Genomic DNA, 17,411 nt, shown 5'->3' with positions numbered 1-17,411 from the left:
GTTTTCTATGTTTCAGAAAAGTGTTCAAAGATATGTAGGCAGCTAACAAGGCTGATTGGGTTAAAACTAAAAGTTGTCTACCAAACATTCCCTCTTCCCATCTTCCTTAATTAAAGAATCCTAACTTTTAGCTAGTCACAATGCCACAAGGATTTCTCATCTTCCCTAGCAGGTAGACGGCCATGTGACTCAGTGTAGATCAATGAGATGTAAGTTCAAATGCTGTGTGGCTTTCCAGGAATATTGCCTCAAGGAAGCAGAGTTACCTGGGGAAAGTTCCTTTTCTTGCACTTCCCCTGCCTACAAAAGCAATCTTGGGGCAGTGAGGATGAGATAACTTGAGAACAAAAACCATGCACTGAGGATAGCAGAGCAGAAAGATAAGGAACCTGGATACCACCTACTTACAGATTTCTTTTATGTAAAAGGGAAAAACTCCTGTTTAAACCACTGTTATCTTTGGTTTTTCTGTTTTATGTAGCAGAACCTGATATTAAATGATAGCATATAAAGCAAAAATATGAATGAAAAATGACCCGAAGTGGTAGCAAAAGCTATTCAGTAGACTCTCTGGCAGTTAAGGATGCTAAAAGTGGGAAAAACATACCAAGGAACACTGGGGAATACTGTGGTCTTTTCAGGAGAAGAATTATTAATATCAAAAAGAGTTTTACTGACAGAGGGGGTGATAGGCACCCATAAAAGAAAATCTATCTTTATGAGTAAAGGAGAGCAATTTATTTTAATAGCAGTAGACAGATTTCTTAAATAGTTACTGATAGTTTCACTAAATTATGGCTTTAGGCCACTTAATTTAAGTCGTTCGAGGAGAACAAAGTAAAAAGAAGGGAGGTATGAAAGTGAGAGCAGACACTGAGTTTGTTTTCTTCCTGGTTCTGGTACTTCTCAATCCTTAAGTATCTATGTCCAAAAAAAAATATGTTCTCATTTAAAAAGTATCTTCCTTTATTCCATCATATGCTTTAAAATATTTATTGAGTAGAGAAAAAGGAAGGGAGATAAAAAGATGACACAGATGTTGACTTGACAGTTTTCTTGCAAGTTCTGGTGGACTTCGGACTTTAAATGACTGTTAAAAAAAACAAACAAAAAAACTCATTTTAACAGTATCTTCCTTTATTCTGAATCTTCTTTTATATATAGTATTTTTAAAATGGGCTTTAGCTAATCATAGATTATAATTTAAAAAACATGTTATCTGATAATATCAATAATTGATTGGAAAGAATTATGAATAATGTTGAAATAAAGCATTTCATCATAAATATGGTATTCAATGATAGAGCTTTTGAAATGTACAGATGAATAAAAATTTTAGAGGCCATTTCATTTTTCTGTAATATAAGGTGCTCTATTTCCATAAATGTATAGAAAATAGCATAAATATTAATAACTTGAATTATATTTATTAAAAAATGTGGATTTTAATTATTCCATTTTTTATTTCCTTAAACAAATAAGCAAACAAAATTACATACGTGGCTCAAACTCAAACTTTGATTCTCCGCCAGGCACTGATGGAGAAATTTCTTGTTGTATTTTTTTTTGTTCCATCTGCTGTATGACCTAGTGAATGGAAAAAGAATGTTTTAAAAGGAAGTATTATTTGATTTTTTTCTGATATATTGGACCTTTGACAAATCACAACAAACTAACTGAAAATTGTTTTCCAAAATGAGATATTAAAGTTTTTAAATTTAGATTAATATTCAACAACGGAATTTTTAAAAATACCAAAATTTAAAATACTATAGCTAATAGCACACTGAAGTATTACATTCCAAAAACACAGGCATTTAGCAAAGCATCTAAAATCCTTTTCAATGCCACAATCCATTTAAAAAATCCCACCTGATGATATTCCAGCTTCTGAGCCTCCAGTTGGTCATGCTGACGCTGTAGCTCTTCTTTTTGTTTTTGCAGCTCATCTGCCTTTTTCTTAAGTTCATTTTCTTGTAAGGAGATAAGATTTTCATATTCTTTCAGTTCTTCGTCTGTAAAGAACTGTTGCTGATCCAATGTCTAAAAGAAAAAAAAAAAATGAGGGAGGAATAATTTTAGAAACATAACAATAAGTTCTGTTTCAGCTTTAAAATTCTATGATTAGCAAAGTATAATAGAATATAGTATTATACCTTTTGGGTAAAAACGAAAGGAAAATAAGAAAATATGTATTTATATACCTATCTGAGCAAAAGGGAAAATGAACAAAAACCTACAGACTAATGAAATTGTTTACCTACAGAACAAGGAAGAGAACTGGGTAAGAAGGACAAAGGGAATGAGGGAAAGGAAATCATACTCCTCTGAACACACCTTTTGTGTACAGATTTAACTTTTGGAAACACGTCAATGCTTCACATACTCAAAAAAAAAAAAAAAAAAAAGAAAACAAAAGAAAGAAAATCCACAAGGACAGAAAAATTCCTCAAATTCCCCAAATTGAATACAAACAGAAGCAAATAAATAATACTTTTATTTTAATAAAATAACTAACAGAGAGGGAGGGAAAAAAAGAAGTAACCCAAGAAACTTTTGATTTCAGTATTTGAACTATGTGCCTTCATGTTAAAAACAAATAAAAAATCTGAACAAATATTAAACTCCTGTTTTGCAGAGGCATCCATTAGCAATCCTGAAACTCTTTGTACATCCTACGATTGAGCAACTAAGTTGAATATTATTGTGGAAAATGGGAGCCAGGTTTTGTATGAAATATGGAAGAAGGAAAAGATAAGATGCTGTATTGGAATTGAAAGTGTTGGATTGAAATATAAGGAGATAGTGTGAACTCATGAGTTGTAATATATATTGATAACTAAATATATAAAAATGAATAGAAATGTGTATGTGTATGTAAGTGTATGTGTGAGTATATGTAATATAGGTATGTACATATATGTAATATAAATAAATAAAAATATATTTTTTAAAAATTTTAATTCCCCAACTCTGTTATCTGACAAGGCCTACAAGTAATGACACTTCAGTAGCAAGCAGCACATCCAGTGCCCAAATCCTGGTCTGTAATATCAATATTCACTAAAAAAAAAAAAAACAGTGTTCCTCAGAACAATGTCTAATTACAAAGGTGGGACAGAGAAAGAACAAGATAAGACTTGAACATCTTGTTATGCTAAAAAGTAAGAAAGTCCTCAAAGAATAATGGGGACATGCCAGAAGGCCACAAAAACCAGTAGGGGGAAACTTCCACTAGCCAAATCTGGGACAATTCGAACACCAAAATAAATCATAGTAAGGATTCGAGCTTATTGAATAAAATGAGAAGCCATGAGTCGATACTGAGAGAAATGGATAGAGAAGGGGGGAGGGACAGCTTTTCCTTACAGTAGAAAGGCAACTAATAAATGTAGAAGAATTATAATGAGAAAATCACCATTTGTCAACCATCACAGTAACAACTGGTTCTGACCAGAATCATCAGTGAATGCTAAAACTAGTAGATAATGAGCCTCAAAGTATATCCTTAAAGATACATTTAAAAAAAAAAACCAAAAAACAGAACATTAATTTCTTATTAGTATAAATTTAAAATGAGTATACTTCTTTAAAAGTACTTTTACAAGATATATCAACAGCCTTAAAAATATTCCCTTGGTCCTGGTAATGCTACATTGAGAATCAATCCTATAAAATAGCCCCAAACATATAGTTTTATATAAAAATGTGTTTATAGCAATACTTTTTAAAATAACAGTAAAAGACTGAAAATTGGCACCAAAAAGTTCCACATCCTGGGAAACTCTTCAGGCCTGGGTAAGCCAGGACAATTAGTCACCCTATCTCAAACTATTTTCTGGACAATTAAAACTCTAATTCAAATGGTAATCATTTTATTTTCTTTCTTCAATCTAGTGTGTTTGGTAATTTTCAACCACTCTTAAAGAGATGTACACACTCATTTATACACAGTAAGCTATGGCACAGATTGGTATACCTTTCTGGAGCAATTTGACAATATATTTAGAAACTGAAAAATGTTCATAAACTTTGAGAATAGTTCTATTCCTGGGAACTAATCCCAGGGAAATCATCATAGATGCCAAAAATGTAGGAACAAATGGAGAGTTATAATAGTGTTATTTATTACAGCAAAAAAAAAAAAAAAAATGGAATTGACCCAGAATGTCTAAATCTGGAAGAATGGTTATATAAATTATGCTACAACCACACAACTGCAAGCTAAGTAGTCATTTTTTAAATCATCTTTTTGAGAATGGCATTGCAAAATTTTCATGAAATACTGATAAATTAAAAACAAATTCACAAACATACAAAGCATTTATACAGTATAAAGCCATTTTCAAAAATATATACCATGTTTTCCCGAAAATAAGACCTAATCGGAAAATAAGCCCTCGCATGATTTTTCAGGATGACATCCCCTGAACATAAGCCCTAATGCGTCTTTTGGATCAAAAATTAATATAAGACCCAGTCTTATTTTTGGGGAAACACAGTAGGTATGAATTTAGGTATATATGTAAATTTAAAATGGGACAATACATTAAATGCTATATGCTATATATGCATATACTAAATATGCAAATATGCTATATATGCATTTCTATTTAAATTTGCAAAACACAATGAATAATTTAAGTGTTTACCACTGGATGGTAGAATTATAGGTAACATTTTTTTGGTAACTTCTAATTTATTTTTTAAATGTATCTCTATTTCTAATTTTCAAGAATGAACATTATTTTACTTAGAAAAAAACTTCTAATTATATGCAATGTGATTACAAATGAAAGACCAATTGCCATAAGTTTTCTAAGAAATCAAGTTCATTATTTTAAAGTGACACTTTTATATGAAAAGCCAACATGGTAAGACTATATATATGCAAACATAATGGAGAATAAAAGTTAAAAGTAGAATAGTCTGATGTAGAATTTATTGAACCACACACCCCATTCCAAGTAGGATCTATTACCTCCCAGCTATCGGGCTCCAAGAATTCCTTTTTTTCTGTAGCTTTCAAAAACTCTTCTAGAGTCACCAGTCGGTCTTTGTTAGCATCAACCTGATGAAAGGAAAATGTGTATTTAAAATAAATAACTCTCATATTATTTAGACACTAGAAACTGTTTTTTAATAGATGCTACTATTTAATAGATGTATATAAACATACTGCAATTAGGGCTAGCCTAACATCTACAGAAGCTTGGGAGGGGGGAGGAACAGAATACTCAACATTATACTATAATTAGAAAATAGGTATCTTTCTCTTCTATATAATTCAAATTTGAAAATACCGTGGGATGTCTATATACCTGACACCCCCAAAGATCTCCAAGTTTGAGTCTGCTGATCTGACTAGTACTGTCTTCCTCCCTCACCATACCATGTATAATCCCTCTTGAAGCCTAGTGTTTGGGCAAGAAAAATAACCTTTCCAGTAAGAGGACTTTTTAGATAAGCATAAAGGAGTTTAAGTTAAAATGCTCTCAACATTTTTTCTTAAAAGCAAACAACTAAGTAAATTAAAGCTAAAGTTGACAACCTCTCCAAACCCTACAATGGCTCTTATATAGAAAATGGCAAGTTCAGTTACAAAAGTGAACTCTGTAATGGCTAAAGAAATTCACTTGATACTTGGGATGCCATCAGTCAAAAGAAATCCCAATTCATCCACATCAGGTGAAAATCATTGAGGCAAAACAGTGGGCTTTAGTTACCATGTCTATATCAGAGTTTTCAGTTTAGTAACATGAACCAGAAATAAATATTTGTTGTTATGAACCACTTAGGAATCGGGTTTTGGGATTTTCTTAGCAAAACTAAAATGGCCTTTTAAAAGATCTAATATTGGGCTACATTATTTTTTACTTCTAAATGGATATTTTATAGCTGATATGCAGCAGCATCTTAACTTGTTAAAGTATTTTAAAGTAGTTACAAAATAATTTTATTCACACTAAGGGAACCTACTGAATATTCTGGATCAAAAATGAAAAATCCAGAGGTTTAGAAAATAGTCAGTACCCACAAGATGGTCATGGGGTTTTGAAAATTAATTTGGGGAACGTACAGAGGGATAGTGGATGGGGGGAGGGGGGTTCACACAGTGTGAGGGATATAAATGATAAACGTCTAAGTTTTGCTTTGTCTTGTGCACCTGAAACTAATAAAATAACAAAAAAACAAAATGAAAAATCCAATAAAATACATATTCTGTATATGTATTTTCCATTTTATGACAAAAATCTATTGCAACAACTTGAATAATCCACAGAAGTAATGTATATCAAACTTTTAAAACATACCTCATTCATCACATGTTCCCTCATTCTTAGTCTTTCTTCTTCCATTTCTACCATGTCATCCTCTTCATTTTTGGGGTCATATACTTTCTCCAACTAAAATGAAAAAATGTAACACCAACATGAAAGAAAGGAAAACAATAGAAGGAAAAAAGAGAGAGCAAAAACACTAAATATTTAATGAACTCATTTACCTCTTTAGTAAATAGGGCTTCCAATTCTTGTTCATCAAGGAAGCCATCATTATTGACATCTAAAGTTACCAATGCAAAAAATTGATTTTAATGCCTTAAAAATAATTAAAATACAACTATATAAAAATGGTTTGCAAAAATAATACTGACACAACACATCAATATGCTACAGAAAAAGGTCTCTTTTTTATGAAGCCTCAGATCAGTCCAACTGATAACAATTCACTACCTATTTCTAATTCATCATAGATTTTTAGAAAAATACACATTAAACAATCCTTTCCAAAAATCTAAAGTAAAGCAATATGTTATGAGCAAAAGTAAATTTCATAAAGCCCATTAGCTATAACCTACCTAGTCACAGAAATACCTTCATTTTACGGAGAATCTTGTTTTAAGTCATATAATGACTTAACAGTGAAAGCAGGTATAAAGACACAGCTAATAACCTAAAACATTTTATACTGCAGATCAGCAGTAAAGACAATGGTATTACCCTAGAGAAAAACTCTAAACATTTACTTTCAATAGAACTCAATAACAGACCCTGGCAGAAATTAATTAAGAGTAAAGCAACTATAATTTTTCAAACAACAGATAAAAATATTAATTAATATGTGTATCAAATCTGTTACCATGTAATCTGAAAAACGTCTTGGGGTCAAAGTCATTAGGATCCAATCCATCAGTTTCTTCCCATACCTCTTTTAGTTGATCTTTGCTTCCCTGTGAATCAATTTACAAAAAACACTCAAAACAAAATATAACCTGTGTATATGCTCAAAATAAAATATGAATTTGAGGAACTTTGGAGAATTAAGAATCAAGATTTAAGAATTAATAACTCATGATAAAATTCTACTATCTGATACAAAGAAGTATTTTCATCTAATTATGGTTTCATAAAGTTATAATCCTTACTGGATGATTAATTTTGGGATGATTTTCATGCTTTTTCTTCATTTCTTCAAATTTAGATTCTTCTTCTTTTCTCTTTTCTTCACTCAGTGTTTTTAAATATTCTCTCCTTTCATGTTCCTTCATCATTTCATATTTTTTAAACTCTTCATGTCGAGTCTTATCATAGTGTTCCAGATCACTTGTAGCCTAAAACACAGTATTGAAATTCAATAAAAAGATGTGTTTGAAAAACAGAAATAATGTCATTCTTATATATAGCATATTTTCTAACAGAAGATAGTATAAAAGGGTCCTAAAATACTGAGCTCTTTTTAAATTCTACCAATTTATTTTAGTCATTATTATTAGCAGAAATGGAGGCATTCAAAGAAGCCAAAAGTTTAGGAAGTTCCTCATAAACAAGTAATATGTAAGTTTATTTGAAAAGAAGGAGGAAGGGACTGTAACAAAACTGTACAATATAGAAAACTAGATTGGTTTCTAACAGCTTCACTAAATTTAGTAACACCCAGGCAAGAGCATCCAGTTTGGTAACTGTACAATACAACACGAGGGGTATACAAACTCTTAGAATCCCTGAGGCCAGATGTGTTTCAGAACTTTTTCTATCGACAAACATTTGACAAGGGAGCCAAGAATACTCAATGGACAAGACAGTCTCTTCAAGAAATGGTGCCGGGGAAATTGGATATTCACATGTAAAGGAATGAAAATAAATCCCTATCTTATGCCACTCACAAAAATTAACTCTAAATGGATTAAAGAGTTAAAAAAATGTAACATCTGAAACCATAAAACTCTTAGAAGAAAACATAGAGAAAAACTTTCTTGACATGGGTCTTGGCAGTGATTTTTCTAAATATGACACCTAAAGCATAAGCAACAAAATGAGAAAACAAAGTTGGATTACATCAAACTAAAAAGCTTCTGCCCAACAAAATAAACAATAAACAAAATGAAAAGACAACCTATGGAATGGGAGAAAATATTTGCAAATCATGTATCTGATAAGGGGCTAATATCTAAAATATATAAAGAACTCATATAACTCACCAGCAGAAAAAAACCCCACAAATAATCCAATTTAAAAATGGGCAAGCGACCTGAATAAACATTTTTCCAAAGAAGATATTCAAATACCCAACGGGTACATGAAAAAGTGCTCAACATCACTAATCATTAGGAAATGCAAACCAAAAACGCAATGAGATATTAATTACCTCATGCCTGTTAGAATGGCTATCATCAAAAAAAAACCCAAAAAACCAAGAGATAAATGCTGGTGAGGATATGGAGAACAAGGAATCCTCATGCATTGTTGGTGAAAATGCAGCCCCTATGGAATACAGTATGGAGGTTCCCCAAAAACTTAAAAATAGAACGACCATATGATCCAACAATTCTACTTCTGGGTGTATATCCAAAGGAAACAAAATCACGATTTCAAAGAGATATCTACATCACCATGTTCACTGCAGCATTGTTTACAATAGCCAAAAGATGGAAACAACCTAAGTGTCCATCAATAGATGAATCGATAAAAAAAAATGTGGTATATCCATACACACACACACACACACACACACACACAAAATGAAATACTATTCAGCCATAAAAAAAAAAAATTCCTGCCATTTTCAACAATGTTGGTTGGACCTTGACGTCATTATGTTAAGCGAAATAAATCAGACAAAGACAAATACTGTATGGTCTCTCTTATATGTGGAATTGTAAAACAAAACAAAACAAAAAGCTAATCTCATAGAAAGAGAGATCAGATTTATGGTTACCAGAGGCAGGGTGTACGGGGTGGAGAGATTGGGTGAAGATAGTCATAAGGTATAAACTTCCAGTTATAAAATAAATAAATCCTGGGGATATAATGTACAACATGATCACTATAGTTAACAATGCTGTAATGTACATTTGAAAGTTGCTATGAGAGTAGAACCAAAAAGTTCTCATCACACACAAAAAAAGAATTTTGTAACAATGTGAGATAATGGATGTTAGCTAAACTTATTTTGGTAATCGTTTTCCAATATATATGTATGTGAAGTCATTATGTTGTACAACTTAAACAGTGTTGTATGTCAACTATTTCTCAATAAAACTGGAAGCAAAAAAAAATAATTTATTTGATTTTAGAAAGAGAATATGGCACATATGCCACATTATGAAATATCTCTGTAGAGTCTGTAATCAAACAGATTAGTACTTTTTAAGCAAAATCTGTGAATACTCACACTAAGTAGGCTAAATAAAAACTATAGATAGCCTTACTATAATTCAAACCAAGTTTCAGTTTTTGTTTTTTGAACTTTGGAATTGTGGGTAAGAGTTACAGACCTGTATGTACAAATTATTATCTGTACTACAAAGGTTAAGCTATCTGCCTCTAAAGACACTCTCTAGAGTTAGAAAAGTTATATTACCACTTCATTGAGTTTACTTGTCAAATTACAAAACCTCAAAGGCACAACAAAGACATTATTTTTTGGAATTATTCTCACCGCTTTGATTAGCATATCTAAATCTGTAGATTCAAACTTGTCAGGATTCAGGTGGTTTAGGTGATCAAATTGTTTTAGAAGAGCATGGTGGTCTATGCCTGTATCTGAAAGAAAAGGAGAAAACTATAAATGACAAATTACCAGAAGCTAGAAACATTAATATCAATGATATATAAGAATAAGCATTCATATTTGTTCTTATAGGGATTTATAAGAAAATACAAAGTTTTAGATTAAGGGTTCATATTTTCTTTTAGGATATTGTACATATAGTTATTCTAGGCAAAGGTAATGTCCTTGAATCTAGAATGTAATACAACTTAAAGTGTACATTTTAATATTATTTCTAGAAAGACTAGTTGATCATCAGTATAATTAACAGCAAAAATTTTTATTATCATAAAACTACCAAACGTCCTACTTTTCATTAAATTCCAATATACTGCCCTCATCAAAGGTCTAAGTAGATTTTCTAAAGAGAATTGCTCTAAAATTTCTGTGAGAGAATTCTTTGTATGCTGCTCCAATGAATCTTTTAGACAACATAAGTCTAATTCAGATAAATTCATTTGAATAACGACTTATTTTTAAAGGAACATCAATTATATTTCTTTGTAAAATTTTTTTAAAAACAGGCTACACTAGTATATTGTATTTGAATGGGTGAAGTGGTTCTGGCTATTTCAGTTGTATTATAGAACTGAACAAAATAGGTACATGTGTTGATTTGTTAGAGGTCAGGGTTCCCACTTAGCAAAAATATACAAATATGAAGTGATGGAAGAAAAGAAAGAAACCCATGGAAATGTATGGGAATTAATACTGCCTGTATGAACTTATTATTTCTAAAATAAGTATGTGTACATGTATATGCATGTATATTTCATGTGTACATGCATGTGTGTGTACATATATACATTTATATATACTGAGGGTGCCAAAAAAATGTATACACATTTTAAGAGATGTTATCTATGCTCAAGCAGTAGTTTGCCATAATCAGAAGTGTCTGGATGCTGATGGTCACCACTCTGAGCACCTCTTGTAATTGCAGAAGTCAAACGTGACTTGTATTCATCTTTTGTTATCGATATATATTGAGTATTACAATTACTAGTTTTTTCCTTTCTTAAAATGTGTATACATTTTTTGGCACCCTCTGTATATACATAAATGTGTGTACACATCTAAGTGTATAGACATGCATTTATTTCCTATCTCTGTCTAATAAAAGTACCAAGAAGGAAATACATTCCAGAAGCAATGAGCATAGCTAGTGCCAGGCCTCAATCTGTAATATCATTTCCCACTGAAAAGAACCAGAAATGCTCAGAGAAATGGATGATTCCAGGGCCGGGCAGAGTAGGTACAAGATGAACCTGGAACATTTTGTTATGTCAGAAAGTGAGAAACTGCTAAATTTAGTTCAACTAAGCTTTCACTGAATTTTTAGTATGGCACTGTACTAGGAGTTTACTTATGAAGAAAAGATTTGTTATAAGACTTAGCCCTAAAGGATATGACCAGACAGTGAAATATATGAAAAGATGCTTAACATCACTCAGAATAAGAGAAATACATATTAAAACTTCACTAGTATACCATCTAACAGAATGGCAAAACTCCTAAAGTTTGAAGATACATACTATTAGCAAGGCTGTGAGCAAGTATTGCTGGTGGGAATGCATATCGATACAGTCTCTGTGAAGATGGCAATATCTATCAAAATTACAAATACATGTATCTTTTGTTTTAACAATTTCACAGTGGGGAATTTATCCTACAGGTAATCTTACACAGATACCTAGGATATATTTACAAGAATGTTCACTAGGGCCGGCCTGGTGGCTCAGGTGGTTAGAGCTCCATGCTCCTAACTCTGAAGGCTGCTGGTTCGATTCCCACATGGGCCAGTGAGCTCTCAACCACAAGGTTGCCGGTTCAACTCCTCCAGTCCCGCAAGGGATGGTGGGCTCCGAGCGTCCCCTGCAACTAAGATTGAACACAGCACCTTGAGCTGAGCTGCCTCCCAGATGGCTCAGTTGGTTAGAGCGCATCCTCTCAACCACAAGGTTGCCAGTTTGATTCCTTGACTCCCGCAAGGGATGGTGGGCAGCAACTAAGATTGAACATGGCACCTTGAGCTGAGCTGCCACTGAGCTCTGGGATGGCTCAGTTTGTTGGAGGGCGTCCTTTCAACCACAGGTTGCCGGTATGATTTCTCCACTCTCGCAAGGGATGGTGGGCTGCGCCCCCTGCAACTAGCAACAACAACTGGACCTGGAGCTGAGCTCCTGGAGCTGTGCTGCACCCTCCACAACTTACATTGAAAGGACAACAAGGACAACTTGGGAAAAATAAAGAGTGTTCACTAAAAATAACTCAAATGTCCATCAACAGGGGCCTGGTTAAATAAATTATGGTGTCTCCATATGATGGAAATCTATGCAGCTGTTTTAAAAAAAAATGAAGATGGTCTCTATTACTAATACAGAAAATTCTCCAAAATATATTGTTAAAAAATACAAGACAAAAAAATGTGTATGGTATGCTATCTTTTATATAAAAAAGGAGAGGAAAAATAAGAACTTTTCTTTGTATTTGCTCATATAATAAAGAAACTCAGGAAGGAGTGTATTAGGCGGCAGAGGGAACTGGCAGGGTACAAAAATATCAGGGAGCTTTATGCTATATACCTACCTATACTTTTTTGGTTTAAACCATATTAATGTACTTTAAAAATTACACCCCCCCAAAAAAAATTAAGACCCTTTGAATCCTTCTTCAAATTATCAAAAATTTCAATTCAGAAATTCTGAATCAGTAAGAAAATATTCATACGTTTTCTAAGCATATCAGACTGTTTTCGTTAGATAATGAAATTCAGTCTCTATCTTGGAAGAAAGGAAATATTGCCAACATTGAGGGAATGAAGGTTGTCTAAGGGGAAAGAAATCTCAAAACATCTTGCGCCGAGCTTCAAGAATAGAATTACCTTGTGTGTCTGGACACCTGAGGTAGTAAGATATGAGTAAGATATCAATTTATCTCTTGCTAATATTCTTACGTTCAGGATAATGAGTATTTGGTACTTGTTTTCTAAGTCTATTCACCAGCACAGTGTTTAATGCTCTACACAAGCATTTCTCTGATATAATCCACTGACCCAGAGGTACGTGTTTAAAATGCAGGTTACTCATCCCCAGAATCAGAATATCTGGAGGTGAGATTCACTAATCTGCATTTTTAACTAGCTCCCCAGGTGGTTCTTATGCAATGTGAAGTAGTGTAAGAACTACTATTCCACCAAGAGTAAATGTTCAGATTGTATTAATCACAATGTACCACCCAAAGAACCAACTATAGGGGCAAGTCACAAGGACACAGGAACCTGCTTGAAGAGTCTCGCATCTCCCAAATCTGGTCCCTTGGTTTTGATTAATTATTAGAAGGGCCATTCCAAAATAATACAGGAATTCACCTATGTTTTCATCTAGTGCTGTCATGGTTTTATTTTCTACACTTAAATCTTTGATTTATTTGAACTTATCTGGATGTATACGAGATACAGAACTAACTGTACATTTTTCCAAATGGCTACCCAATTATACCAATACTATCTCTTTTTTAAAACAATCTACCCCACTAAAAAGGAGATACCACCTTTGATTTGAACTAAATTTTTTGAGTATTTAATTTTAATTCTGGAATTTCTATTCTGTTCCACTGGTCTTCCTACTTGTATGTGAAAAACATACAGTTCTAATGACCGAGGCTTATATTTTTAGGCTGAGGCTGATATATTTTAATATCTAATATATCTAGCCCTTCTTCATTGTTCTTCTTTCTCAGAGGCATATAGCTTTTCTTGTTTCTTTTTTCGTATAAACTTTAAAATTAACTAGGCTAATACCAAAAAGAAAAGTATATATTTTTATTTGGATTATGTTAAGCTCATAAATTAACCTAAGGAGAACTGACATTTTTATAATGTAGAGTCTTTGTATCAAAATGATGTATGTCTTCCTATTTGTTTTCAAGTCTTACTTTTGTGTCCTGTAGGAGTATTTTAATTTTTTTGTCTGTAAGCTTGCACATTTCTTAATAGGTTTATTTGGGTATTTTATATTTGTTGGTATTGTAAATGGACTCTTTTCTTCCATTATATCTTAACTAACTGTTGTTTGCACATATGAAAAATATTGATTTCCGTATATTCAGTCTACCTTGATGAATTTTCCTGTTGTTTATACTGTTTATCAGCCAATTACTTTGGGTTGTCCAAGTATATAATTACATCATCTGCAAATAGAGATGGTTTCATCACCTCCTTTCGAATTACTTCACCTACAATTTTTTCATTTGTATAATTGTGGCTAGTATTTCCAATACAATGTCAATTAATAATGGCAATAGTAGGCATCAATTGTCTTGTTCCTGATTGTAGCTATAATACATACTTGTGTATCTCTACTAAGTATGATGTAGCTGAATTGAACATATCTGATCATGTTATAGAAATACCTATTGATTATTTTATTACTTTTTTAAAATTAAGAAGGGATGTTCAATGTTATCAAATGCCTTTTCTGTATATATGGAGATAATCCTATGAACTGTAAGATTACTTTCTTTAAGATATGCTCACATTTAAAAAATCTACTTCAGAGCTATTTTATTCACATAGTCCAAAATTAAAAGAATATGGGGGAATGAATAGGCAGAGCACAGAGGATTTTTAGGGCAGTGAAACTATTCTGTATGATACTATAATGGTAGATACGTGTCATGGTAAATTTGTCCAAACCCATAGAATGTGCAACACCCAGAGTGAACCCTAATATAAACTATGGATTTTAGAAGATTATGATGTGTCAATGTAGGTTCATTAATTATAACAAACGTACAGTCTAGTGGAAGATGCTAGTGATGGGGAAGGCTATGCATGTTTGGGAGCAGAGAGTACATGGGAAATCTCTGTACCTTCGCCTTAATTCTGCTGTCAACCATATATCACTCTAAAACAATTAAGTTTTAATTTAAAAAAATATAAGCTTCAAAGATTTATTCCATTTTATCATTTGTCCTTTGACTTTATGATTTCTTTTGTCACACTAAAATCTTTTTTTCTTATTTCTAGTCATATTATGATGTATAGTATTCGATTTCCTAATATGAAGTCAATCTTGCACTCCTGAAATAAATCCATTTGCTATGATATACAATTCTTTGACATACAATAATTTTGGTTTTGACATTAATATATAATAAGAGTATGGCAGCTTCCCTTCTTTGTCTAGTCTCTGCAATAGTTTAAATGGCATTGACAATCTATTCTTTTGCGGTTTGATAGAATTCCCTTTGACAATGTCTGGGCCAGGTGTTTTTGTGGAGCTAGCTCTCTGACAATTTTTCTATTTCATCTATGAAAATTGTTGCAATTAGATTTTCTCTCTCTGCTTTTACTGGTTGGCTTTAATGTTATTTTTCCTCTTTTAAACTAGTGTCTCAATTCATTACTTTTCATTCTTCCTTTTTACTGATACAATTATTTAATGCTAATCATTTTGATTTTTGAATAATGTGAATGTATTACCTATTCAAAAAAATACATTTTAAAAATGAAGAGAAGCCAAATCAATACTTAACATTAAGTTCTGACTAGAAGAACATGGCATGTGCTAATGTAAACTGACCTCAACAACCAAATATTGAAATTTTCCTACCTTTTATTTAGCACTTACCATGAAGGGAATCCAATTTAGCTTTAATTAGCATTCTTAACCTTCCTACTTCTTGCCTTTTTAGTTCATCAAGTTTCGTCCTGACATGGTGACTTACTAAATCCAGCTCCTTGCTTAGCCTCCCACTCTGTTGACAAAATAATAAGTTAGTTTTATCTATTACATTGCATTTTTAGAACAGATACCACATATTGAAAATAGGGCTATACTAAAGTAGTGATAGATATTTTTGGCTGATTTAGATAAATTTGGTATTACAAAAGCATTTCTTTCAGAAGATAATGCTTCTTTCAGAAGCATTTACTTCAGTTTGAAACTCTAAAATTAAGATGTCCAAAAGCCATAAAATTTAGAAAAGCATAATTAAAGCACAAAGGAGAAACCCAAAAAGTAACTTGAATTGTAAAATGGTGCGGCCATGTTGGAAAACAATTTGGCAGTTCCTCGAAAAGATAAACACAGAACTACTATTTGACCCAGCAATTCCATTTCTAGGTATATACCTAAAGAATTGAAACATGTTAACATAAAAACTTGTACATGAATATTCATAGCAGCATTATTCATATTAGCCAAAAGGTGGAAATAAACCAAACGTCCATCAACTGGTGAACTGATAAACAAAATATGAAATATCCATACAATGGAATATTACTCAACCATAAAAAGTAATGAATGTACTAATACAAGCTATAACATGATGAACCTTGAAAAATATTTTTTCATTCATTATTCTAAGTCAAAGAAACCAGATGCAAAAGGCCACCATATATTATATGATTCCATTCATATGAAATGTCCAGAAGAGGCAAATCCATAGAGACAGAAAGTAGATTAAAAGCTGCCAGGGGCTGAGGAGCGGGGGAGATACGGAGTGACTACTTAATGGGCACAGGGTTCTTTTGGGGACAAATCAAATTGTTCTAAAATTAGATAGTGGTGATGGTTACATGTCTGGATATACTAAAAAACACTGAATTTTTGCTTTAAAGGGGCAAATTTTATGGTATGTTAATTATATTTCAATCAAGTATTGTTTTAAAGTAACTTGGCCTCCTTAAGCTTTAGTCATCCCATATACAAGTAACTTTTCAAAATTCAACTTTTTTTAGGTTGTGTCCTTTGATAACATTTTTCATAGATCAGTAATTAGATACATGCTCCAAAATTTAAGAAATAAATGCCATGTTTCCCTGAAAATAAGACCTAGCTGGAGCCTCAGCTCTAATGCGTCTTTTGGAGCAAAAATTAATATAAGACCCCATCTTATTTTACTATACTATAAGATCGGGTCTTACAATATAATATAATAGAATAGAATAGAGTAGAGTAGAGTAGAGTAGAGTAGAGTAGAGTAGAGTAGAGTAGAGTAGAATAGAATAGAATAGAATAGAATAGAATAGAATAGAATAGAATATAAATATAATATAATATTAGACTGGGTCTTACATTAATTTTTGCTCCAAAAGACGCATTAGAGCTGATGGTCCAGCTAGGTCTTATTTTTGGGGAAACACGGTAGTTAGTGGTTTACCTTCTCTTGTTCATAAACGTATTTCGAATCACAAACTGCAAGTCTCACTAGCAATCAGGCAGACAAACCTTTAGGACTGAGTCAATGGGACTGCTGAGGAAGGTAAGGAAAATAAACCCACAAGGAAGACCAGGAAAGAATGTTTGGAGAGGGAGGAGAACTACCACGTTTCCCTGAAAATAAGACCTAGCCAG

General features: G+C 32.4%; 1 protein-coding gene across 4 annotated transcripts in view; it reads right to left on the bottom strand.

Moving 5' to 3' along the window:
* Positions 1 to 948: 948 nt before the first annotated feature.
* Positions 949 to 17,411, bottom strand: part of NUCB2 (nucleobindin 2) — a 35,107-nt gene continuing 18,644 nt past the window's right edge. For all 4 annotated transcript variants that reach the window (XM_074336078.1, XM_074336079.1, XM_019746658.2 and 1 more), the window contains 10 exons: positions 15,684 to 15,810; positions 9,940 to 10,043; positions 7,427 to 7,612; positions 7,141 to 7,231; positions 6,506 to 6,564; positions 6,315 to 6,407; positions 4,982 to 5,071; positions 1,873 to 2,043; positions 1,500 to 1,587; positions 949 to 1,090 (listed from right to left, as the gene is read on the bottom strand). In XM_074336078.1, coding sequence (XP_074192179.1) covers positions 1,083 to 1,090; positions 1,500 to 1,587; positions 1,873 to 2,043; positions 4,982 to 5,071; positions 6,315 to 6,407; positions 6,506 to 6,564; positions 7,141 to 7,231; positions 7,427 to 7,612; positions 9,940 to 10,043; positions 15,684 to 15,810 — 1,017 coding nt within the window. In that variant the 3' untranslated portion in view covers positions 949 to 1,082. The remainder of the gene's footprint in view (positions 1,091 to 1,499; positions 1,588 to 1,872; positions 2,044 to 4,981; positions 5,072 to 6,314; positions 6,408 to 6,505; positions 6,565 to 7,140; positions 7,232 to 7,426; positions 7,613 to 9,939; positions 10,044 to 15,683; positions 15,811 to 17,411) is intronic.

Source organism: Rhinolophus sinicus, linkage group LG06 (genome assembly GCF_036562045.2).
Source record: "Rhinolophus sinicus isolate RSC01 linkage group LG06, ASM3656204v1, whole genome shotgun sequence".
Taxonomy (NCBI): domain Eukaryota; kingdom Metazoa; phylum Chordata; class Mammalia; order Chiroptera; family Rhinolophidae; genus Rhinolophus; species Rhinolophus sinicus.
The sequence above is the reverse complement of the archived record's forward strand: the minus strand, read 5'-3'. Positions and strand labels throughout refer to the sequence as shown.